At 34.5% G+C, this 25884-nt stretch overlaps 2 protein-coding genes across 2 annotated transcripts; one reads left to right on the forward strand and one right to left on the reverse strand.

The window, feature by feature from the left end:
* Positions 1-911: 911 nt before the first annotated feature.
* Positions 912-3411, reverse strand: LOC142614218 (GDSL esterase/lipase At1g09390-like). The gene is made up of 5 exons (XM_075786782.1): positions 3162-3411; positions 1907-2092; positions 1678-1835; positions 1292-1562; positions 912-1203 (listed from the first exon to the last, which is right to left on the reverse strand). Exons 1-5 carry the CDS (start codon positions 3391-3393, stop codon positions 971-973), a joined length of 1080 nt encoding a protein of 359 aa, XP_075642897.1. The 5' UTR covers positions 3394-3411; the 3' UTR covers positions 912-970.
* A 19993-nt stretch (positions 3412-23404) lies between these two features.
* On the forward strand, positions 23405-25884 carry LOC142614013 (aquaporin TIP4-1-like). Its single transcript, XM_075786541.1, has 3 exons — positions 23405-23768; positions 24005-24243; positions 25337-25884. The coding sequence occupies exons 1-3, from the start codon at positions 23642-23644 to the stop codon at positions 25712-25714; spliced, it is 744 nt and encodes a 247-aa protein (XP_075642656.1). The 5' UTR covers positions 23405-23641; the 3' UTR covers positions 25715-25884.

Here is a 25884-nt window from a genome sequence, read left to right on the forward strand (position 1 = left end):
TGGTTACAATTGTAGATTATCATATACTATTGTCTTTCTTCTTTACAGAAAGAAGCCCTCCCCTTGATCCAAAGGTCTTTCCCTTTATTTATACTTCTTCTTCTTCTCTTTATCATCTTCCACCTCATGGTTGTAACGCTGGCTTGGGATATTTGTCCCATCAATTCTCCCCCAAAGTCTGCTGGGGTCAGGGACCAAGTTCCAAACCTCATGCTCAGGTCCCATCTTTCCATCTATGCAGTCAGTATATCAATTACAGAGCTTTTAATGTATGGGCGGTGATAGCAGCTTTACCTTAGATATTTCACCGCTCTTCCTATTGTCCTCCACGTGTACTGTGTTTTCTCCTAGTCATAGGATTTCTTATAACATAGCCCGGGGACACTAAACCTCTCTTCTTATGACCTCAGCTTAAAAACCCGAGGACAAATATATTCCTCGGACGTAATTGGTCACTCGTTTATCATATCTTTACTTGGCATTTTCTTTATGAAGTACATTCATGTACTCTTAGATCATTTGATGTCTTCGGATTTGGGTTTTTAGCCCAAAAGACTTTGTTGGGCCATCCTTGGTAAATTACTAGACCCAATACCCCTACATAACCTAGATAAAATCAATCTAAGACCCAATTAGTCGAAAATATATAGATTGAAGTGCACCAAAATGGATCGAACTAAACTGAAAAGGATTGAAGCGTACCGAATGACCAAGATGAATTGAAATTGACCAATTGGACGGAAATGATATGCTTAACAAGAACGTTACAACTTGCAACTAGAAATATTATGTTTCAACTTTTATATATTATATAATTTGTCTTATGAAATTGTGATATTCTTATCTCTTTCTAAAAGTCGTGTCATATATTTCACAGCATTAAGGAATTACATATTATAAATCATGTCTTTCAATAAATTGTCATATTATCGGGTACGTAATTGTTATTACATTACCAGTCAGTGATTTTTTAGGAAGTACAAAAGTAATTAAAACTAGTTTGAGGCGTAGAGTAATAAGTAGAAAGTATTTTGGAGGCGAAAATTGAATTGGCAGCTTCTGTATAGTGCACTCCATCCCAGCTTATGTATTTTGCTCCTTCATTGCACACGTTAAATCCTGTTTGGCCACATGTAGTATTGGGATTGTAGTTGTATGGCGGTCCTCCGTAGCCACAACATGCCATTAAAGGATTCTCAAAACCTTCAAAAGGAACCATAATCCATTTGAGAACGTGGAAAGTTAATGTTTAGAAGTTAGAACATAAAGTAGAATCTGAGATAGTACGTACCATAATTAGTAGCATGTGCAATGAGATCGTACTTGATGCTATATATGTCCGCATACACAATGGTGACATTTTTCATTTCAGACCTCAGCTCTTCACATAGAGTGCGCAATTGTTCGTTAAACTCTTTTGCTGCATTATTAAGAGGCTGAAGACAACCATACTGATCAAAATCGCTTGCGTTTTTGGTAGTTGTAGCAAGTTTTTGAGGCAAACAACCTAGGGGCCCGGTATTGTGTACCCAAAAATTCTGCCCTCCATGCTTGTATATAGTCTATATTTGGATTAAAGAGAAATCAAACCCATCAGGAGTAAGAGATACAATATAATTTTTTAAAACTATTGAAACAATGTGATCTGGTAATGAAAATTGAAAAATTAAGACTTACCCAGATAGCATTTTTTATTTCGGTGATCATAGATGGGATTTTTTCAATAACTTGAGTGTATGAAAGATAGGTGAAAGAACCAGCTAGATCATTTTGTCCAATGTCAATTGTATAAACTGCATTGTTGAATTCCTCATCTGTAACCAAATCTTTGTAACCTACATCAACGAGTAAGGAAATTAGTATTAAGTTTAAGTGTGAAATTAATCAAAGTAAGTTGTGAATCAACCTTTTGATATTAGCTCAAGGGAACGAGCTCGGAATTGAAGGAGCTGGAGAGCTTGGACGCTCAAACTGAAAGGTTTATACCTAGGTAGAGTAGATGAACCACTTATTGCAAAATTAGCTCCATTTGTGAAATTTGGACCCAAGGATTCCAGGTACGGAGTTAAATAACCAGCATGCAAATTTTCACCTGTGACGCAATCAAAATTAGCTACTGTAGAGTAAATAAGAGAGTTAATTGTTTTGTTATTGACATTTTATTTTGTCCAAACCATTACACCAAATGGTTATAATTTAACGGTAATGGCATCTTTTGTGATTTCTCATGTTTGTGTTCAAACATCTACCTATAAACAAAATTAAAAATTAAAATAGAAATAGATATAAAACCTTCAATTGGAGTATTGGGTAAGGTCTAACTTGGTCTTTATCTGTAATTTCTTCACGTACGGGAGGAAGATAATAAACCCAAAATTAAAGATAACCGTGAAAAAAACATGTTAGACATCTGCATGTATGGCTATATGAGTCTCATAATTAATAATAACAGTGTTCCCTATAATAACAACATAAAAATGACGGATGACTAACAACATTGTGTTTTCAGATATTTCTCAATCTTTACGTGACAAGGTTCAACATATGAGGGACTTCTCAATTGGGCTGCTTGTTCTTATTTGAATGAAAAGTATTACGTCCACAATATTTTCACAACAAATTATAGATGATAAGTTGTTATTGGTTCTAATTGAAATCTACCACTAAAATTACTTTTTCTTTCCATCAATAATAACCTGTAACAATATGTCACTTATGATTTATTGTGAAAATGTTATAAATATAACATTTTTCTATTTGATTAGAGTACGTTCACATTTGCTTGCCCCAAGTTAGGAGCTTTTTTGTTCCTAATTAAATTAATGAGCAAGAAGATTAAATTTAAGAGCAAGAAGAGTAAACAAGAGTTGTAGGTGTAAGTCTCAAGTCCATCCCAAAATAATTACTTATTCTCACGATAATTTTCACTTAAAAGTACCTATAAAATCATCTCTCCTCTTGATATATATAGCAACAATTCATTTAAAATTTTAAAGAATGTAAATTTGTTATATAGAAGAGGATCTTTTTCCCTAAATGATTTTTTTTTTTTTCCTTTCTTTCCGTGAAGCATGGACTTAGTCACTAGTTCTAGACTCATACTGATGGAGGAGGAAAAACAAGGATTATAAAGGAATGAAAACAGAATATGTTGAACTTACAAAGAAAATCAATTATCAAGCGGCCATCGCATAATCGGCCTGATGGCTGATGGAAGAATGTACGACCATTTGGAGGTCCAAAGTTGAGTCCAAGTCCAATAGAGAAACCGCCAGTGTCTGAATTAGAGTCGCCAAAGTTGAACACAACTGGTTTTCTATTGCACTGAGAATGAACAAGAAGTGGAAGGCAAAGACACAGTATCACAAGAAAACCTCGTCCCTTCTCACCCATATCTACCTCACTTTGGTTTTGATTAGAACCACAGAATTAATCTTGTTGTTTATATATAAAAAAGAATGATTAAGGTGGACAAAAGAATAAACAAGCCGAAAACATAACCAAATTTAAAGTTGTCTTACTACTTGTAACTTGTTAATTGTCCTACATCAACATGTGATACTGACAACTGACTGCACGAATTAGCAGATCTCTGCTAGGTACTCAGGCCATGTAATTTTTATTTCCATTGAACAATCCTAAACAAGTAATGATCAATAACAATGGATTTTTTTACTCTTTGTCTGATTATTGAGTCGTACAATTGATTATCAAGCCCGTGAATGTGATATATATAGCCCGTGATACACAGATATAATTAACAAAACAATTATGAAGAGGGGAAGAGCTTGATCCCATTTACTTTCACCAGATGTTCACTTTGGCATGTACAATGCGGCCATGATTACTTTCACAACATGCATTTATTTGGCTACTATATTTTCTGTATGACACATTTTACCCAAATTGTAGCTTCTCATGATTTGATCACTGATTTCATCAAAAAAATGATTTGATCACTTAACGTATACCATGGACCATGATGATAATTTTTCAATACAGAACCCAAATTCCATTCCCCTTCCTGGCCTCTTGTGCAACTTTTCCTTCATGTAAGGTTGAATTTATTCAATCATGTGTTGACTTTATTCCACGCCAAATTTGCTTGTATTTTAGCAATTAGATATCTTGTATTTAGGTAGGAATTATGTAAGGGTAGTGTATGAGAAAGTGTGAAGAAAACTCAAGAAGTGTGCACTTAAAGGAGTCTCACGACTAGATCTCGCGACTGGCAAGTCGCCAAAGTGTCACAAGTGTGAAGCATGCAAGAAGCTGGAGGGTCACGACAGCTGGAGCACTACAGGACAAAAAGTACAGTCTGGCCTGGCAGTTATCTCGCAACTCAAACTCGCGACTAGTTCCGGTCGCGAGGCCGAGTCGCCAAAATGCCCTGTTTGGATGAAATTTGCCTTTTCACATTCCTCACGTACCCTACTATAAATATCCTTATATCCACGAAATCTAGAGAGCTTCTAGAGAGAATTTTGAGAGAGAAACCCTATAAAAAAAAAAAACAAGATTGACTCATCCACAATCTTAATCTTTTGATTCTTCAAATTCCTCTACTCTCGACCTCTCCATTGATACATCCTTGAGAGGTTCATTTGCCAAATCATTATCTCACCATACCCATATCAGTGAGAAGGTATTTTGGTGCTTGGGAAGCAGTTCAGAAAAAACCAATTTAATTTGGTTGATGCAATGGACTTATTGCGGGATTCGGTAAGCTAGAGAATACAAGATTCAGCGTAACCCTGTTGGAGCAAGAAGCTTGGAGGGCTTAGGTGCACTGGGTAGATTAGGCTTTGAGGGTCTATTGCTATTCATGTATCCCAACTACATTCTCTAATGGATTATTTGACCGCTTGGAGGGCCACAGAGAGGTTTTTCGCCGAGTACTTTGATTTCCTCTTTGATAACACATCATTGTGTTATCTTTGTGTTTGCATCTCTCTTCCCTTACTCTTACATTTTAGTTGCTGTTTTGTTGTGATTAATTATGGCTTAGAGTTGTTTATTGTTTTGGGTATTGCTTGTACGTATCATTCCGCACATCTATTGTTTGAGTATAAGCTTGTATCGATTAAGTTTAAATTGAGGGTCTGACTGTTCATTGGTGTTTTATACACTAATTGAACCTTTCAATTGGTATCAGAGCGGGTACAGTTATGTGGTTTCATTACCGAAGTGTGATCCTAGACCCCTTTTGAGATGGAACGATCTCAATCCCTCAATGCACCTCCCTACTTTGATGGGAGCAACTATGCATTTTGGAAAGTCCGTATGAAGGCATTTCTATGCTCCATTGATGATAGTGTTTAGGACACTGTCAAGATAGGATCTCTCCTGATGAATTTCACAGGATCTCTCATGTTACAATTGCCAAAGAGGCATGGCAAATTTTGGAGACAACCTATGAGAGAACCAAAAAGGTGAAGGACGCCAAGTTGCAAATGCTTACCACATGCTTCAAGGAGCTGAAGATGAGTGAAGACGAGTCATTCGACTCATTTTATGGGAAGCTAAATGAAGTGGTAATTGGAAAATTTAATTTAGGAGAAAAGACGGAGGACTCCAAGATTGTGAGGAAAATTCTACGATCTTTACTGAAGAGCTTTCGTGTGAAGGTTACTATCATTAAAGAGAGCAAGGACCTTGATGAGATCAAAGGTCAAGAACTTATTGGCTCATTTCAAACGTATGAGTTGTCTCTACCATCATATAGGAAAAGCAAATCTCTTTCTCTCAAGATGATTAATGAAAGGGTGGAAGCTCAAGACTCCTCGAAAGAGGATGAGATTGAGAAAGAAGTGGCATATCTTGCTAAGAACTTCCGCAAGTTCTTAAAGTTCAAGAAGAATGGAAAGTTTGTTGAGAAAGAAAAAATCTCGAATTCTTGGAAGGAGACAAAGGATTTCAAAAAGAAAGATGGGAAGGATTCTCAATCCCCTCAAGAAATCGTGTGCTACGAATGCAATGGTCATGGACATCTCAAGAAGGAATGTCCCAACTATTTGAGAAGGAAGGGTAAAGTGTATGCCACTACCCTTAGTGACACGAACTCCTCTAATTCAAACTTGGAAGAAAGCTATGACAGAGAGGGAAACTACTCTACATTCATGGCCATTGCTCTCGTACAATCTTTGAATGATTTGAGTGTGCTAGTGGAAGAGCTTGGTAAGCACACCGAAGTGGAGTCGATGGGGATAGTAGAGGAATTCGATGATGATGAAGATAAAGGAACAATGAGATCGCAAAAGATTGCAAGAATCCAACAATTCCCTCCTTGAGAAGACCAGTGAATATGCAAGAGTGACTAGAGCAGCCATTAAGAAAATGAAGAGAGCCGAGCCAGATTACAAAAGTCTTCTAGTGTGGTACAATGAGACTAAATGCGAGATTGAGGCACTAAACGGAGAACTAACTAAAGCCTATTCCATTATCAAGTTCCTTAAGCTGGAAGTGATTCAAGCTAATGCTAAAATGGAGCGGGTTGCCTCCAAGAAGCTTGATGAAGTGCTTGCTCATCAAAAGCCGTTCGCTGACAAAAGCGGATTAGGATACACTAGAGAAAGCAGTTCAAGTGCTAATGTGTCTAAGGGAATGAAGTTTGTGAAAGCAAAGGAACCAATGATAGCAACTCCTATTGTTGAGAAAGTGAAGATGGAGAAGAAGCGGAATGTGACTGCTCATGTCCATGCATTAATATTTCCTATTTGATATGACATTGGTTGGTTGTGTGCATATTTTTTATCATTCTAGCATGTTTTTACTATTTTGTTTGTTGTTTTTAAATGCTTTGCATGTTTGTTTCTTTTTTATCAATCTTTACTTTTTTTTGTGTCAAAAATTCAAAAAAACATAAAAAGTAGAAAATCAAAAAAGTTTGATCGGCATTATTGTGCTTTGTCACACGCATATTTTGCCTTGTACCTTCGTACAAATGGCTTTGTGCATTTACGAGCATAGCTTGTTTTCATTGCACTCATATCATTGTGGGAGAAATCTTAACATCTATGTGACTGTTGTAAATAGATCTTCAAACTTGTCATGAATGATTAGTCAATGTTTTTGTTGATCTTAAGACATGTATAGACTTGTGCCTATATATCTTCCCACTCTTTTATGTTTTTGTTTAATATAGCTTACCTAATGTCAAATCTCAAAAAGAAATAATGAGCTGCAAAAGCTGTCGCATATACTAGTATTCAACTAGGAAAAATGAAAAGTGACTTGTAATGAAAATGTATAATGCCCAAAAGGCCAAAGGCTTGTTTATCAATTTGAAATATCAAAAATTTTAGGCATCGATCTCAAAAAGAGATGTAAAGATCAAAAATGATCAAATGTTATGAATTGTAAAGAAGCCAAATGAAAAGCTTCAAAGTTATGTAATCAATTTTTGTGGGAGGTTATATATGCATATTTCTATAATTGAGATTGGTCGCTCTTTCTAGTGCTAATTGTGTATGGCTTGGTCGAATCGATCATTGAAGCTTCACATTAGACTAAGGACTATCTCATTTTTTATATTTACACACATCACACTTGTCTATGTTCAATGAATGCCTTATTCATTTGTATGATTGTACTTATTTAAATGTGTTGCACATGCTTAATCTTATGCTGATCAAACTCAAAAAGATTTTTGAGTATTTTTATTGTCTTTTGGAAAGTGTTTTGTTTTTTTTTTTTGAAAAAAAAAATCAAAAATTCAAAATTTATGTGCAACTCTGTTTTGGCGATTCACTCGTGGGTTAAGTAAGTTGCGAGACCCTAGTCGCAAGCTTATTTAGAAGCTCTTGCGACTCTTTGGCGAGTCAGTCCGCTAGACGCGAAAAAAACTTAGAAAATTTTTCAAAAATTCTGGGTTTTTGAAATGGTCGCAACTCATTTTGGCGATTAGTTCGCGAGTGAAGCTCCAGTCGCGAGTTTACTTAGAAGGTTTCGCAGGTTCCCTCGCAACTTGCTCGCGAGTGGACATCCTAGTCGTAAAAAACACTTAGACAAATTTTTCAAAATTTATGTCAAGGGATTTTGGTGACTTGACTTGGCGACTTGCTCGCAACTCATTCCAATCGCAAAAAACTTGTGTTTTGCACAATTAGGGTTAAATCAATTACAGTTTGCAAAAACTTTTCAGTTTTCCCTCCCATCAAGTGCGTCTACATTGTCTTGTCTGCCTCTCCCTCTTCCAAAACCTCTATTTTCACTCACAAAACCTCCATTTTGTTCATCAATCCTTCATCACTCGTCAAGAAAATGTATGGGTTCACTTTTATTTCAAAAGCATTTTATGTTTCTAACCCTAGATTTCTTGAATTTTGTGTTTGTGATGAGATTTGAAAATATGGTGTTTGAATATGGTTTTAATGATGTTTTGTTGAGTTTGTCATATGAGTTTTGTTGATCTTGTCAGTGTAATGCTTATTCAACATGCTTTCCATGTTTGTTCTTCATTGTTGTGCATTATACCATGTTTATGTTGTGTTGTGCATATCATGTTCATGATAAAATGTCTCTTAGATGTTTTTGTGTGTTTCTTTGGATTTCATGGAATACAAAGTTGTTGAGATAATCATGTTTCTTTGCTCTTGAAACTTTTTATGATTATGTGGTTTTCCACTTTGCCCTAATTTGCACACTTTTGCATTTGATGCACACACACACACGTTGACATGTTTGAATGCTTATTGTCATGATTCTATCATGTTTTGATTATATATGTTGTCACATGTCAATTTTGTTTGAATGCCCATGTATATATCTGTTTTTAGGATTTTAATTCATTGTCCATTATGTTGGTACTAACCTCTAATAATTCAGTTTGCTATCATATTTTGTGATCTATTTTGTGGTACTTGTTGCTCTCTTTTTTTCAAATTACTCCAAAGAAGAAACCACTGCACAACATTCTGACAAGAGGAAGAAAATGGACAATACTCGCTTTCGCTCCACACAACACTTTGAGTGATACAATCGGCAATTTGAAAAGGCTCCTAGCAGCCAAGAGCGGTTTGTGGACCTATTTGATCTTAAGGATACTTTCATTCCAAGCTGCTTTGAAGAGAGAGGTTGGGAAAAGTTCTTGGTGATCTCCCAATGGTGTGTGAACCACTAATTCGGGAATTCTACGCCAATGTCATAGCACGAGATGATGTCATAAACTGTTGGGTTAGAGGCCATGAATTCACCCTTGAAGTGGAGGATATTGATGAGGTTCTTGGATTTGGAGAAGTGGAACATGGCTTTACTCACTTCAAGGACAAGATGCTATCCAGAGAAACGATTCAATCCCATATTGGTGGAGGTCAAGAAGGGTGATGCCTCAACACATCTGCATTCTCGTCGAATTTATGATGTCTTACATACATCATGATGTTCAATCTATACCTAGTGAAGAAGATGACCACTGTCAACAATGCTAGAGCCATCTTCCTCATGGAGCTTCATGAGAACCTCTGCATTGACATCAGTGCTCATGCATTCAACATTATTGCTGATGAAACAAGGACATCCTCAAGGGCAAAACTCATCTTCCCTAGTCTGATCATGAGGATCATTCATGCAAAAGGTGTGAAAACTCCCCAAGATATCAATGTCATGTCTACTCCTCTAGCTATCAATGCTCTAACCATTAAAAGGATCAAAGTTCGTCTTCCTGGCGATGAAGAAGAGGTTGATCCTACACATGGAGAGCCTATGGACACCAAAACTGAAGCAAAATGACAACCATCAACTTTGGAGTTGTGGTAAAAGGAACAGAGCTTCATCTTCAGCAGCCCCTCCAGATGCTTTCCAGGTCATTCTTGAACGAATTGACAACTTGAGAGAAGTCTAAACTGAGCACTCCAACAGGCTGACTGCCATTCAAGATCAAATCAACTTGCTCACAACCAAGTTTGACAGTTTCACAGACCAGCCTTAGCCCTTTGGCCATTCCGATCAAAAAAGGGGAGTAGTATAGAGTAGCTCTTGAGGGGGAGAACTTTTAGCAGTCTTTATAGTTTATTTTTTTGGTTTAAGTGTGTGTTAGTTTTAAGTATGGGTTTTCATAGCACTTATTTAAGTACTTTGGTTTGGTTTTAAGTAGTCTATGACTTCAGTACTTGTTTTTATTAATACTTGACTATGATGCGTTATGAAGGCATGAATGTTTTAGCTATTTAGACTATGTTTTATTTTGTACCTTTGCTTCGTAGCTATGTAGTACTTTTAGATTATGTATGCATTTTCTTTAGTACTTCACTCTTGTGCCCTTTGTTGGATCTTGTATCCTTGATACAAATAACTTAGTGTTTTTGTATCGGTTGGACATGCAAATGATATTTTGCATCGAGCTTATTAGCTTGCATGCCCGGATGTTCATTACTTGTGTGAATGATAATTGTGATCACTATTTATAGTGATTGTTTGGTCAAGCCATGCCTTATTGTTTCACTATCTATTGCTTGATCGCATTGTGTTTGCTCCATATGTAGTTCAAGATGTTTGCTTACAATGATCTTGTTGTGTTATTGTTTTCAGGTAACTTGTTCATATGGTTTAAGAGCTTCTCAGAATATAGAGTTAGATGTGAGTGAGTTTTGGCAACTGTTCCCAACTCACATTGTAAGTCTAGAGTCTGTTTTTAGGGTTTTGTCACAGAATAGCCAAAGGGGGAGATTGTAAGGTTGAATTTATTCAATCATGTATTGGCTTTATTCTGTGCCAAATTTGCTTGTATTTTAGCAATTAGATGCCCTGTATTTAGGTGGGAATTATGTAAGGGTAGTGTGTGAGAGAGTGTGAAGAAAACTCAAGATGTGTGCACTCAAAGGAGTCTCGTGACTAGATCTCGCAATTGGCTCGCGACTGGCAAGTCGCCAAAGCGTCACACGTGTGAAGCATGCAGAGAGCTGAAGGGTCACGACAGTTGGAGTACTACAAGACAAAAAGTACAGTCTGGCCTGGTAGTTATCTAGCGACTCAAACTCACGATTAGTTCCAGTCGCGAGGCCGAGTCGCCAGAATACCCTATTTAGATGAAATTTGTCTTTTCACATTCCTCACATACCCTATTGTAAATACCCTTATATCCACAAAATGTAGAGAACTTCTAGAGAGAATTTTAAGAGAGAAACCCTAGAGAAAAACAAGACTGACTCATCCACAATCTTAATCTTTTAATTCTCCAAATTCCTCTACTTTCACCCTCTACAATGATACATCCCTGAGAGGTTCATTTGCTAAATCATTATCTCACCATACCCATATTAATGAGGAAGTATTTTGGTACTTGGGAAGAAGTTCAGAGAGGACCAATTTAATTTTACTGATGCAATGGGCTTATTGTGGGATCCAGTAAGCTAATGAAGACAAGGTTTAGCGTTACCCTGTTAGAGCAAGAACCTTAGAGGGCTTAGGTGTACTGGGTATATTAGGCTTGGAGAGTCTATTGCTATTCATGTATCCCAACTCCATTCTCTAGTGGATTATTTGACCGCTTGGAGGGCGGCGAAGAGATTTTTCACTGAGTACTTCGGTTTCCTCTTCAATAACACATCATCGTTTATCAATGTATTTGCATCTCTCTTCCCTTAGTCTTACATATTAATTGCTATTGTGTTGTGATTAATTATGGCTTAGAGTTGTTTATTGTTTTGCGTATTGCTTGTACTTATCATTCCGCACATCTATTGTTTGAGTATAAACTTGTATCCGTTAAGTTTAAATTGGGGGTCTGACCGTTCATTGGTGTTTTATACACTAATTGAACCTTTCACTTGCAAACCTTGACCATTTGGGCTTAGCCCCCCTGGGCCTTAGCCCATGAGAGAAAACAAATAGTATCCTTAGAGCATCACCATCAGCTCTCTTATAAAAAATGTCATTTTGACACACCAAAAGCCTACTTTATTATTTTAACACACCATTTTACAATTCACCATTTATCACATCTTCTATTCTTCAATTCTATACATTAAAATAATATATACCAATATTAAAATAACATTAAAAAAGCCAACAATATATAAAAATACAAAATAAAAAAACCAACCACCTCACCCCAACCCACAGCCCACCCCCGCTACCAGCAACCATCAACACCTCACCCATATCCCACCCTTCACCGTCTCACACCAAAACCCCCACAACAAAACACCAAAACCACCACCACAGAAAAACCAAAACAACAACATAAAACACAACCCAACCGCATCCCACACACCTACCCACCACCGCCGCTAACCCACCCACCAATCAACACCCCACATACCACCCCACCACTGTCTCACACTAAAACCACCACAGCAGAACACCAAAACCACCACCACAAAAACAACAAAAACACAAAGATTGGCATCAGAGATCGGTGATCTAAGAGATCAGAATCAGAGATCGGCGATCTGAGAGATCGGCCATCCGAACCCATCCATTGCCCAACCCACCCATCAAACCACAGCCCAAAAAAGTGAACGAAAAAAAGAAAAAAGGGGGAAAAAAAAAAAGAACCCAAAGTGGAATAGAGAAGACAGATGATCGGCGACGTCAAGTGGTGGCTTTGGTGAGATCGGTGGCGTCGAGTGGTGGCCTTTGGTGATCGGCGTGCTGTGGAAGAGGAATAAAGAAGACAAAGATGAGAGAGAAGACAGAGATGAGAAGACGAAGAGAGAGAGAGAGAGAGAAATCTATTATAAGGAGAGAGAAAAACGCAATAAAATAAGAATATAAATTTTGCAATTGTTATCCGTACCGTCTCATATTTGAGACAGTACTGTAGCGGTGTGCCAAAATTTTTGGCAATTAAAACACCTCATGAGGCTCATATTTTGGGGTTTGGTGTGCCAAATGCCAAAAATTTGGAATATGGCACACCTGCTACGGATGCTCTTTGTACATATTACATTTTTTTTTTTGTGGATATATTAGTATACATTACTTTATTACCTTGAATAGGATAGCTATAAACTCATTAAAAAAATAAAAACTAAAAGCAAAAGCTTAGTAGAGCATTCTTCTATATTAAAATAAATTTGGAAAAAAAAAAAAAGTTCTCTTTCCAACAAAAATGCCTTAAATTCACTATGTAGAGACTTGTAAAATGATTTATGTGTACTTTTAATGACATCATTTACTTAATGAGTTATATGACTTGTTTAAGTAACACACAAGGATGATTTTATAAGTCGTTACATAATAGGTTAGAGGAGATTCTTCCAAATCAATTTGGAAGGAAATTTTGTCCATATAATTATATGAAGATAGTTTTGGGATCTTTCTATTAGTTTAAAATATAATTTTAATACTACTTCATTGATTTTATTTAAATCCCATAATTATGAATTTTTTCAAATTAAACCTAGCACTTTCAAAAAAAAAATTCAAATCATGAATTTCTAATTATATATATGATGTCATTAATAGAAAGTTTTTAAACAAAATAATATCGTATGACTTGGAATAAAATAATATCCATATATAGTAGACAAAAGTGTCTAAATAACTAGGAGTACTGATAAAAATTTCTCAACCCGCTTGACCTGCCTTGCCTAGCTCAGTCCCGTGAAAATTTTTCCCACCTTGAAGAAGAAACGATGCTAGCTAAAACAAGTTCTACCAGGCCCACTCTACCTTCAGTATGTATAAATATTTTTATTTGATTAGTATATTTAAAATTATTTATGTACCTAATTTAATCTTTTTATAGATATCTTATTTACTGTTGAATTTTTTATACTTATTATACCAAAATTATGAGGCTTGCTCCACTTATAGGCCATTAGGCAATTACTTTTTTTTTGTTTTTATGAACATTAAGTAATTAGCTAAGGCCTTCAAGTAAAACAAAGCCTCATAATTTTGGTATAATAGTACAATATCATACTTTTATAGTGACCTTAATAAGATATATCCCATATTCATTATTTATTTTTTATTTTTTTATAGAAATGTAGTCCATGTAGCTTATAATGGAAGAAACTTGTACCCTTTTTTTTGTTTTTCTGTCTATCTAGAAGTATCTCTTCAGAACCGAACCAGTCACCATCAAACCCACTTTTTCTTACCATCTTTTACCACCAAACTTATTCTCACTAGTCACATTTAAGCAAAATAAGTGTGTTTTAGTATTAATTTAATTTTAAGTATCTTTTTTTTATACTTAAAATTAAATTAATACTAAAACACACTTATTTTGCTTAAATTTTAAGTATCAATCTTTGCTTTTGCAGGTCAAGGATATGGGGTAATTACAGTCTTAAGTAAAACTCAAATAGTGTGTTTGATAAATTAGTTTATATTTTTATGCACCTTAAAATTTATTTTATTCTCATTATCTTATAAATTTAAATTTTGGCTGGTGTTTATTTTATTTCCAATTTTTTAATTATAAATGTCAACTTAAAAATATGAATTTATCAATATAAAAAACGCACAAAAAAAATCCTAGAAAAATGAATTGAATCTCAAAAAGGAACTACTAAAAAAAATTTATTAGACATAAACAAAGTGAAAATGTCAATTTTTATATTTATTTTCCAAATTAACTTTTGAAGAAGATTTACAAATAAAAGAGATATTTCAATTGACAAATTAAATTATAAAAAAAGATTATATTGTTTTCCAAATGCATGTATTGCTTACAGAAGCTTACTGACAATACTTACCAAATTTATCTTTTTCACTTAATTAACTTTCTCCAAATTAAGTGCCGGGTAGCTGCTTTTAAAAACAGTTTTTCATATTTAAAAACAAAAAGTGGTGAGTACCACTATTTGATTTGTTGTTTGGCACCTATTTTTGTAATACTATTGTTAGAGCATTCACATCCCAAAATTCTATCTCATCCTATTTTTCCATTCCAAAAAACTATTTTATCAATTATACCATACCATTTTACAATATTCTCAACATCCCAACTTTTATTTTACAATACAATACATTAAAATAATATTTCTATACAATAAAATAATATATCCCAAAATCCAAATATAAAAAAAAAACCCCAAAAACCCGATGAGAGAGAGGAATTGATAAAGTAAGTGAATAAAATATTAGTTTTTTTTTTTTAGAATTGAGCTGCAGTGCAATTCTTGTAGCACTATTGCAATTTTTTTTTTGCAATAGTTGGTTTTTACAAGTCTGAATGTGTGAGGAGTTTTGGGCTTTTATGCTAAATTTTCCTTACATATAGTATATGCCATTTCCAATGCAAATGCCCTTAGAAAACTATTCTAAAAATTTACTGTGCAAAAGAGTTTTCTAAAAACAATCCAAAGGTGTTTTCTACTATTCTTCGTTTTTGTATTTTCAATGGTGTTTTTGTAATAAAAACCAACTTTGTTTTTTTTATTATAAAGATTCTAGTCTCTCTTTCTCTGCGAAGTTCCCCCTCTCTGCTAATTACCACGACTAGTCTACTGCGAGCAGTGGCGGAGCCAGGATTTTAGTTTAAGGGGGGCAAAATTGAAAGATTAGATTGAAAGTAAAATTAATCTAAATATTACTAATCAATATAAATAACAAAATAGATAAACAATTATATACTAATGTAAGTGTCATACAAGACCAAATATAATATAAACTTTAATTTATATTTGCATACCTAGTTTAATTTACTCAATTGGAAGATTTGCAAAATATACCTCGATACAAGTTCGTTTAGAATTTGATTTGAAAATCATTATTTTGATTAGGCTTCGTCATAATCCCAATTGCTTACAAGTACACATTTTATATAATTAAAATAAATAAAATCACTTCATAGTTAATAACAATCGAATTAAGAGATTAATTTAAAGACATAGAAGTTAAACATGTGATTTGATTCCTTAAAATAAATCAATGTAAAACTGTTAAGGATATAGAAATATACCTGCGAAGTAGTACTTTCTTGGCCTTGAATACTCTTAAAAAGTTATGTAAAATTCAACATTTCTTTCTCTATTCTTTTAAGTGGTAAGAACTAAGAAGTTAAAATTTTGGTCTACAGCAAGAACAAAGTGTTTGAAACTGTGAAAAAGTTAAGATAGAAGTGAAAACAATTAGGAGGCTAGAGTTTTAGTTTGATACAAAAGGTCTTAAATATCTTTTTTTTTTATTATGATGATGTGGATACCCTAATTCAAAGGAAATAATTGTGCGACAAAGCCTCCAAGGGAAAAAAAATTGCAGTTGCTCAAGAACATGCGGTAGGATAAAAAAGGAATATGGTTTTTAAGTGGGACCCAAAAAACATTGTTTTGTTTAAAAAGACAAATAAACCTATGGAACGTTTGTGTTATTTCTAATGGAATCTATATATGGAAAAAAGACAAAATAGTGTTATTTGTTCTCTGAATGTGGAACGTTTGAGGTCAAAATGGCAGGTATTGTAAATTGCAATACTATATAGGATTTTTTTTGGGGAGGTCAGGGGGGGCAACTGCCCCCTCTCGACCCCCCTGCCTCCGCCCCTGACTGCGAGACTGGCTGAACACTATGAGACCAATCTTGAGATCCACCACGAGAACCATCAAAAACAAGATTCACCAAAGAATCAATGAACCACCGCCAGATTTTTTTTTTTTTTTTTTTTGGTCGATTTTTGTTGATCTAGGTTTATTTATTGTGTTGTGTAATCGGTGATTTGAGTGCGATGAGTTTAGCTAGCTAGTTGTGAGTTGTGAGGGTGGCTATGTGTGACCAATTTTTTTAGGTGAAGAGAAAAAGGATTGAGTAAATTTTATATATATATATATATACACTCATATATGAAATAGAAAAGAGGTGGCAAACAGATTTTGAGGGTGGAAATTAAAACACTAATAAAATTGTTTTTGAAAACAATTTCTCAAAATATCTAGAAACAAGTTTTAAAAATACAAAACTGTAAATACAGATTTGGGTGGTAATAATATGTATCATCGATAGTATATTTGAAGTATTTATAGAGTTTTGCCAAACTAAATGCTTTTCACAACATTGTTACCATTGGGTTGTTCCTTTCGCCATCTTCATGATACCAATATCATGATTTCCCAAACCAACAAACTTTGGTTTTGTTTACATGAAAATAGTTCAAACCACGAAAACTTCTTGAGAGCACATATATTATTTTTACTATCGTTATTGGGTTGTATAAGAGACCTAGATTTCAATTGTATTTAATGTTGACCTTACTTACTTCATTTGATATTAAAAAAAAAAAATCACGTCCAAAAAAAGATAATATAAAAAATCTTGGCCGGTAGTTAAATAATACAGATCGTTATTACCTCATAGTCGTAGTGTCGTACACAATTTGGCATAGATAAAAGAAGAAAATGAAATAAAAGGTTGTCATAATTAATGAGCTCACCATGTTTGCCGAATCACGCATGTGAACTTGTGGTTTTGACACAAGGAACAGTGTACAATAAATGTCAACGGAGGGAAAAACTTCTACATGCAGCAGATGTATGTTTCTTCTCTCTCACCAGGGGTCGACCCCACAAGTGAACTTGTGGTTTTGACACAAGGAACAGTGTACAATAAATGTCAACGGAGGGAAAAACTTCTACATGTAATAACTTGTGGGGTCCACCCCTGGTGAGAGAGAAAAAACATGCATCTGCTGCATGTAATAACTTCCAACGGAGGAGGTGTTTCTGTGGAAAAGGTATCCATTTTATGTCATGGAAGTTGGCAGCCTCCACTTTGACTTACGAAATAGTTTTTTTTTTTTTTTTCTCTTTTACCAATATAGTAAAGTTTTAACTTATAGGATCAATTTTGTGATTATTCAACTTAGTATTTTTATTTTTTATTATTAGGTTAAAATATCAATTGAGTTTTGGTGTATAACTTTAATCATTTTATTCAATAATAAAAAAATTTACTAATTAAGTTAAGCGAAACTTTAAAAAAAAAAAAAAAAAAGACCAATACTTTTTGACCCTTCGTTACGATCGATCTTTATTGTTAGAGGACCAACAAAGGTGGAGTCATCGATTGATAAAACAAAGTGGTGAGCCACAGGCCACAGCACTTTTCTATAGCCCGTTGAAAAAAAAATGAATAATGCAATATGGGTTCCACCGATCCTCTCGGATATTCTATGCCGAATGGAACCACCTCTACTCATCAATGGATACAAGGACCCAAAAAAAAAAGTAAACTTGTTTGTTGCAGTTCTTCCTAATGAGGTCAAAAAAATCACCAGTAAGCTACAGGCACTCTCCAACTCGAATCAACACCTGCAAAGAGAAAACAAAGTGACCTAAAAGAGAGCATCGGTGTGGTGCCGGCCAAAAACCCTCCCAAGGTCAAGTTAGAGCCTTAAACAACCCTAGAGTGCCAGAGTTGGGATAGTTGTGCGTACCTTTTGTCATGAGGGTTTCTGGGGCTTATATAGTGGTGTAGAGTCGAAATAAACGCCTTGGCGAGGAAGTACTTTCCTTTTAGAAGAGTAATTCGCGGATCTTTGCGTATCGTATAGAGCCCTTTTCCTTATAGGGATCTTTTTGACTAAGGTCAAACGTGTAGAGAAAGAACTTTCCTTATATTCACGTATGTAGAAGTCAAGATAGATTAAGAATGGAGGTTGGATTACTCCTTCAGCCTTTACCTATCAAGGTCGTCAGCCAACGTGTACCTCCCATACTGCCGTCAACCTAGGAACGTTTCCAAAAAGAACGTCAGCTAAGGACTCTCACAACCATGGCCGTCAATCTTGACTTCGTTATCTTGATCCTTTAGCCTAACGTCGCCACGTAAGGGGTGTGGCCTCAAACGTCAAAAAAGGCGTCAATGACAATGGCTGACGGATTGTATATTCTCGTCAGCCTTCTTAATGTGCCGTCAGCTTGTAAAATACGTCACTATCACTTCCATTCTTTATTGAAGCAAGAACAAATCTAGACCTATCAACAAAAAAAAAAGGAACAAATCTAGACCTATTCATTTGATATATTAAGTAGTATTTTCTGGACGCTCTACGATGCTTAATAGTAGTATGGCTTTGAGCATAAAACCACGATGGACTAATTATTGATTAATACCTCATCGTGTACGAAAATTTCGTGGAAAATTTATTTGGAAAATGCCACAATGATGAACAATATTAAAAAGATTAATGGAGACTCAACGACCAGCAGTAGTGTAAGTTTTATCAAAATGATGAATAATTAACCTCATGAATTGTAAATTTTCAGAGAGAACAATAATGCTCTTATTAAATATTTCGGATGAATGCCAAAGAGTCGCAACTAAATAAAACTCTACGGTTTTGTATTTGTGTTTGACAATAGCTACCAACAAGGATGATGAGCAATGTGCGGCGTGTGTAGCGTGATTGGATTCATACATATTATATGCTATTATTGTGGTAGGAATTAGGATGGCATTGGTGAAGGTCGGTTTTTGGCTTGGTAGTGACTAGTGACTATGATATATATATATATATATATATAGGGTTGTGTTAACAGGCATCGTGTGGTGCCCGTTAACCACAAAATTTTTTTACTTTTTCTAACACGTTTTTTGTCTTTTTGTGCTATTAATGTCAATTTTTCCGTTTTGTAGTACTATTCAGAATTTCTTTTTTACTTTTTCTAACAAGTTTCTTTTGTCTTTTCTGCCCTTAACCAGCACCAGGTGCTGGTTAACATTCTCCATATATATTTATGTATATCTTTAAAATTACTAAATAATACTATTTTAGAAAATGGTTTACCAAGCTTGGATCAATCCATCTTTCACCAAGTCCAAATTAGTCCCTTTACCCTTGAAGTTGTTAAAAACTTAAAAACATTTACTTTCAACCGATCTATAATTCAATCCCACTATTTGAATGTCAAGATAACATAAATATGGAAAAAGACAGAAAAAGTTGAAGAAGACAACACCACCCATATAGAACAAACTCATTGCAATATGACAACTTATCTAATCGAAGTAAACCAGCTCTAGTACTGATTAAAAGTAGAGAAACCAGCCACTGATCAGCTTTTATAACGGTAGATGTAATTAGGGGAAGGTGCATGATCTTTCCTTTTCTATAAATTATAAAGAAACGCTAGCTGTGAAAGACACACACATAATAATAATAATAATAATAATAATAAGAGGATAGAACATGCCCTTTATTTATTATATATAGTGAGGTTGTTAACCTTGTTCATGGTTAGTAACTAATCACTTTCCTGGATTTCTTTATCACTGAAAAGACTCATGCCACCTCTTTTTTGCGTTATTTTTTAATGAATAATGATGCACGTACGCTCTTGAAAATTTGATTTTGTTCTATAATAAATAGGATAGAATTTGAATTTATAATGTCCTCACACCATAATATTATTTTTTATTATTGAAATAATGATTTATCAATATGTTTCAATTTAGTCTAAACAAGATACGATCCTATGTTTTTTATTCAATAACAAAAAAATTTACAATTAAACTAACTAAAAATCTATTAAATCTTAAAACGTTACTCTTTAACTAATAGTCGTAAAGCCAAATTACAAAGGATAAGTTCTTTAGGCTATATTCAAGTAATATAAGGTATTACTGCTGTACACAATTATAGTTCAAACAAATTTAAATATCCTCTATTGAGAACTAAATATTTGGTACTTCATAAATACAATGATATGGCTTTTTTTTTTCCTCACACATAATAATAAGTTTCACTAATTAAATTATAATTAAATTCACCATTCATATAAGAGGAGAAAATATTATAGACTGAACTTTAGGAGTACCTTATAATATTTCAATGACACACATCAATCTTTAGTTAACACTTTTTCCTTAAAAAAAAAATAGTTAACACTTCTTACATGAATTACTTATATTATGCCATTATGGTGAGACGTAACAGATTATTCTTTTCCCTGTAATATTTATGGAAATAAGAAAAAAAAAATGGTTGCATACATGTAACAAAATTACTTCATTACGTGGTATATATGGTCATGAAATGGGAAAGGGAGACTACATATGGACGGGGGATTCATTGTATTTAAAGAATTTTGAACCCAAAAAAAAAAAAAAGGAAAAAGAGACAACACCATTAGGCTGAGAAGAAATACTTAGTCAATGGCTGAGATTGAATACATAATTATTGACAGTTGGGTTTTGTCTTAACCTCACAATCCCTCAATAATATATATGGATAATGTCTTGTGCTAGACAAAATCATTTGAATGCAACCCCAAGTAAAAAGTGGAAAAACTACTTCAAGAACTATTTATGCCTAGCATTTGGACCTCTTCCTCCATTCTCCTGCCTCGTCAATTTCTTATGTGACATTAGTGGATACTTTTTTTATTTAATCATGACATTAACTTGACAATGTTGAAACTAAGCTTGGAAAGGCCTAAAGGGAAAATAGTTTATGGACCCTTATAACTGTGGACGTCCTTTGTTATGAAGTGAATAATAAAATTGAAAGCCAATAATTCGTGAAGAAACGAAAGTATCTGATTGACTACCAATTAAGTACATAATTATTTTCTTCTCCAAAAAAAAAAAAAACTACGAAGTACAAATTCGGTGTATAGGTAATAAATTAATTAATATAATGTACTTGAAGTAATTTGATATGTATTCAAATCTCTTATTCATTTACAAAATATTTTACTAATTGAGGTCATTTGATCCGCAAGAAGGAAAATGTTTAATATGTATTCTATATATAATGGTACAGCCCATTAGCCATCCCCGAACATGCGGCCATAATTTTATGGGCAATGAAACAAAAACTATCTAGACAATTCTAATCTTAAACAGAAAGTGGCCATTTCACTAACCATAAAATAATTCGACAAATCCGAAGTATCCTAATTTTGCTGTGTTATTAGTGAACGATCCATATTTAAATTGAAAGCACTCATGGTCAAAAGTAGATCCATAATTAGAGACGTGCCATGTTCTATTGTCTATCTTTTTCTTTTTATTATTGAATGAACGAATGAATTTGGTCTCAAGAAAATGGAAATTTATAATAATTTTGAAAAAGATCCTTGTAAAAACAAATATATAAATTATAAAGAAGGTATATATGATTAATTCCACTCCCTCTATGAGAGGTATATGAGAGGTGGGGTGACTCCTCTTGTAGAAGAAGTGAATAAACTCGATCTCTAATTTATTTAGCAATGTGGGACAATTACCATTTTTCTCCTTTGAACCTTTTTTTTTTTTTGCTCATCTTGAACCTTTTTTCCTTAGATTCTAAGCATTTTGTAATGGAGAAATGTTAATTAAACTACAAACCTCGTGACTTCTCCTTTAAACTTAGAAAGGTATTTTATTTAGTTATTATGGTCCACTAACATTGCATTTGTGAATAAGCTAAACGAAACATAGACCGGTAAGATAAACACAAAAAAGTGTTAGATGTACTTAAATTATGGCTCAAAAGCATTACCACGATATAAAACATTCTCAATATTTTTACCTATAAATAACATCATCAACATTATTATATTAGAATAGTTTTTAAAAAAATACATTAAACTGCAATGAAAAAAAAAAACAAAAAAGATAACTTTTTTCCGCAAAAAATAACATCATCAACATTATATTAGAATAGTTCAAAAACATATATTATATTACAATGAGAAAAACAAAAAGATAACTTTTTTTTCACTTTGATTGAAAGCTAGGAAACATGTATAAAAATTCAACGTCTGTACGTAATTAAATAAATTAATCAACACGCGCTCTTGATCAAACCTTCATATCAACTAAAGTCAAAACTATAAGGTAAGCATTTGAGAGAAGGAAAAAGGAAAAAAGAAAGTATTACAGGCAATGTTCCTTGGCCCCAAAAATACATACAAATCATTTGTCCCATTTGAATTCATGTTTTGCTCCTCCAGGACGTGATCTATAGGCATAAAACATTGGCTACATTAGGAACTAAGTGGATGTTAGGCCCCTTTTCAAGTAGATACATAAATTTCGTTGTCTGTATCTGTGCCTTGCTATAAGAGCTTCTAAAATTACTAAGAAAACGAGGATGATTAATAAAGCAGTTTTATTGCAATTTACACTGCCAAGGATCATTATCTAATGGAAGTGGAGCTGATCATCATCCCTAGGGAGGAAAAGTCTAAACAACATCCAGTGGGTCAAGCTAACTATGTGATGCTGACATGCATGGTCCAATCAAAAGGAGGGGCCAATGAAGTGGCAAAGAATTTTTTCTATATATATTTTTTTTGGAAAAAGTTGGATAATTCTATTGGAGATAGACTTGAGATGTCTTTATTAAAAACGCCATCAAAAATTAGTTGAGTTACAAAATTTTGGTAAAAATAAAAATATATATATTCGGAAAGCAAATGATCTATAGAGTTACCACCTTAATTAAAAAAAATAAACCCTCATATGATCTGTGCTCCCAGAAATGACAGAGATCGATTCACTTAAATTTCCTTATGACCCGCTTGCTGTCTACACCAAAATCTGCATACCCTCTCTTTCATCAACCTTTTCAAACTTATACATTTGGAGATTCCCTCTCTTCTATTCTATATATATGCCCAGTACTACTAGTAATAGTAAATACTCCATATATACTTGGTGCTTATATATAGCTAGCATTGTTAATTTGCAAGTGTACACACAAAGCAAAGCCTAAGTTACTAGCAAGTTCAAGAGCCTAAAGGTAATTGATCCCCAAGAGATCATGGTGAAAATTGCCTGGGGAAGCGTCCGTGAGGCCACGCAGCTTGACTGCATCAAAGCCCTCGTTGTGGAGTTCATTGCAACCTTCCTTTTTGTCTTTGCTGGAGTTGGGACAGCCATGGCCGGAGGTATTCTTAAAATGCACCCTTATCTTGCATACTATATATATGCACCACACTCATCTTAATATTTTGTTACAATGAGTGCGACTGTTTTAAGGTTCATTGCTTTCTCATCTTAATAAAATTCATTTTCGTTGAAACTATTTTAGCTATGCCTAAAGCACATATATATATATATATATATATATATATATATATATATATATATATATATATATATTTGCGTACCTTTTGATGAACAGATAAGCTAGACGCAGATTCACTGGTGGCTTTATTTGCTGTGGCTATTGCACATGCACTCGTTGTGGCCGTGATGATATCTGCTGGCCACATATCTGGTGGTCATCTCAACCCAGCCGTCACACTTGGCCTCCTCGCCGGTGGACACATAACCGTCTTCCGGTCTGCTCTCTATTGGATTGATCAATTATTAGCATCTTCAGCTGCTTGTTATATTCTTCACTACATTACTGGTGGCTTGGTGAGTCAAATCACACGGCAAATTATAGTTTGGACACCTCCTCATAAATAGGTTTGCCAAAATGCTAAATATTTGACATTTAGCACATCAAACACCAAAATACCCTTTTCATGAGGTGTTTTGAATCTTATATCTTTTTACATACGTGAACAGTACCGTTCCAAAGATAGAATGGTACGAACAGATGTGTTAAAAATAAAAAATAAAATTTATTCATTTTCTCTCTCTTCTTTTATTACTTTTGTTTCTTCTCTCTCTCTTACTTTTTTCTTCTTTCTTTCTCCGCCTGTTCCTCATGTTTGGTCACTCCCTCTTCCCCTTTTCTTTTTCTTTCTTCTCTAGCATCTTCACCACATGGTTTCGAGTTCTTTTTTTTCCCTTTTTTCTTTTTTCTGTTCCCTTTCTCTCTCTTTTATTTTTTTTTTCCGTCACTATCTCTCGCTCTCTCTTTCTTTTCCTGTCACGAAGAAGAAAGCGATTCCGATTCGATATTCGCAGATGCGCTTGAGGGACTCCGGTGGCGGGGTCGTCGAGGATTTGAATCTCAACTCGCCGTTTGAAGCTTGCCGATCTGAAGCTCTGCTTGCCCAATGTCAGTCGATAATCTTTGCTTGTCGTCCCCCACAGCTCTCGCCGCCGATGGTTGGTTGAGTTTGGTCATTGATTGATCTATTGGGTTGGGGTTTTGTTGAAGATTTTGAGTTTTTTTTTTTTTTTTAAATTTTGTTGAGGTTTTTGGATTTGGAATTTGTTAGAGGATCCGGTGATTGTGGTTGTAGTTTGTGGCGGTGGTTGTAGCGGTGGTTGTTGGTTCTTGGGTGGTGGCGAATGCCACTGGGCTGTGCATTTGTATATTTGCTGGGTTTTGAGAAAATATATTATTTAATGTGTTGTATATATTATTTTAATATTTAGAATCAAATAATAGAAGATGTGATAAATAGTGAATTGTAAAATGATGTGTTAAAATAATAAAGTAAATTTTTAGTATGTTAAAATTGCATTTTTTTGTAGAAGAGCTTATGAGAATGCTTATAATAACATTAACAACTTCTTCTTCTTCTTCTTCTTCTTTTTTTTTTTTTTTGTGCAGACTACTCCAATTCATTCACTTGGTAGTGGGGTGGACTATTTGCAAGGTGTGATATGGGAGATTATTCTAACATTCTCTTTGTTGTTCACTATTTATGCTACAATCGTTGACCCCAAGAAGGGGGCTCTTGATGGCTTAGGCCCAACGCTAACTGGGTTTGTAGTTGGGGCCAACATCTTAGCTGGTGGAGTTTTCTCAGGGGCTTCAATGAACCCAGCAAGGTCATTTGGGCCAGCTTTGGTAAGCTGGGACTGGACAGATCACTGGGTTTACTGGGGTGGGCCCCTCACTGGTGGTGCTCTTGCTGGTTTTATCTATGAGAATTTCTTCATCATCAGATCTCATGTCCCTATTCCCACTGAGGAAGATAATTTCTAATTGTCCGAGTTTTGCATGCTCACTAAAAGGTCTTAGTGAGCTGGTTGAGCTGTGTTTCCTCTGAAGCTTTCTGTGGTTCTTCTCTTTGATGTATTCTTTTTCTTTTCTTTTCTTATTTTAGACGTATTCTAATCCTTGTTTAGTTCAGCATTTTTGTTGTTATTCATTTT

The sequence above is a fragment of the Castanea sativa genome, chromosome 10 (assembly GCF_040712315.1).
Source record: "Castanea sativa cultivar Marrone di Chiusa Pesio chromosome 10, ASM4071231v1".
Taxonomy (NCBI): Eukaryota; Viridiplantae; Streptophyta; class Magnoliopsida; order Fagales; family Fagaceae; genus Castanea; species Castanea sativa.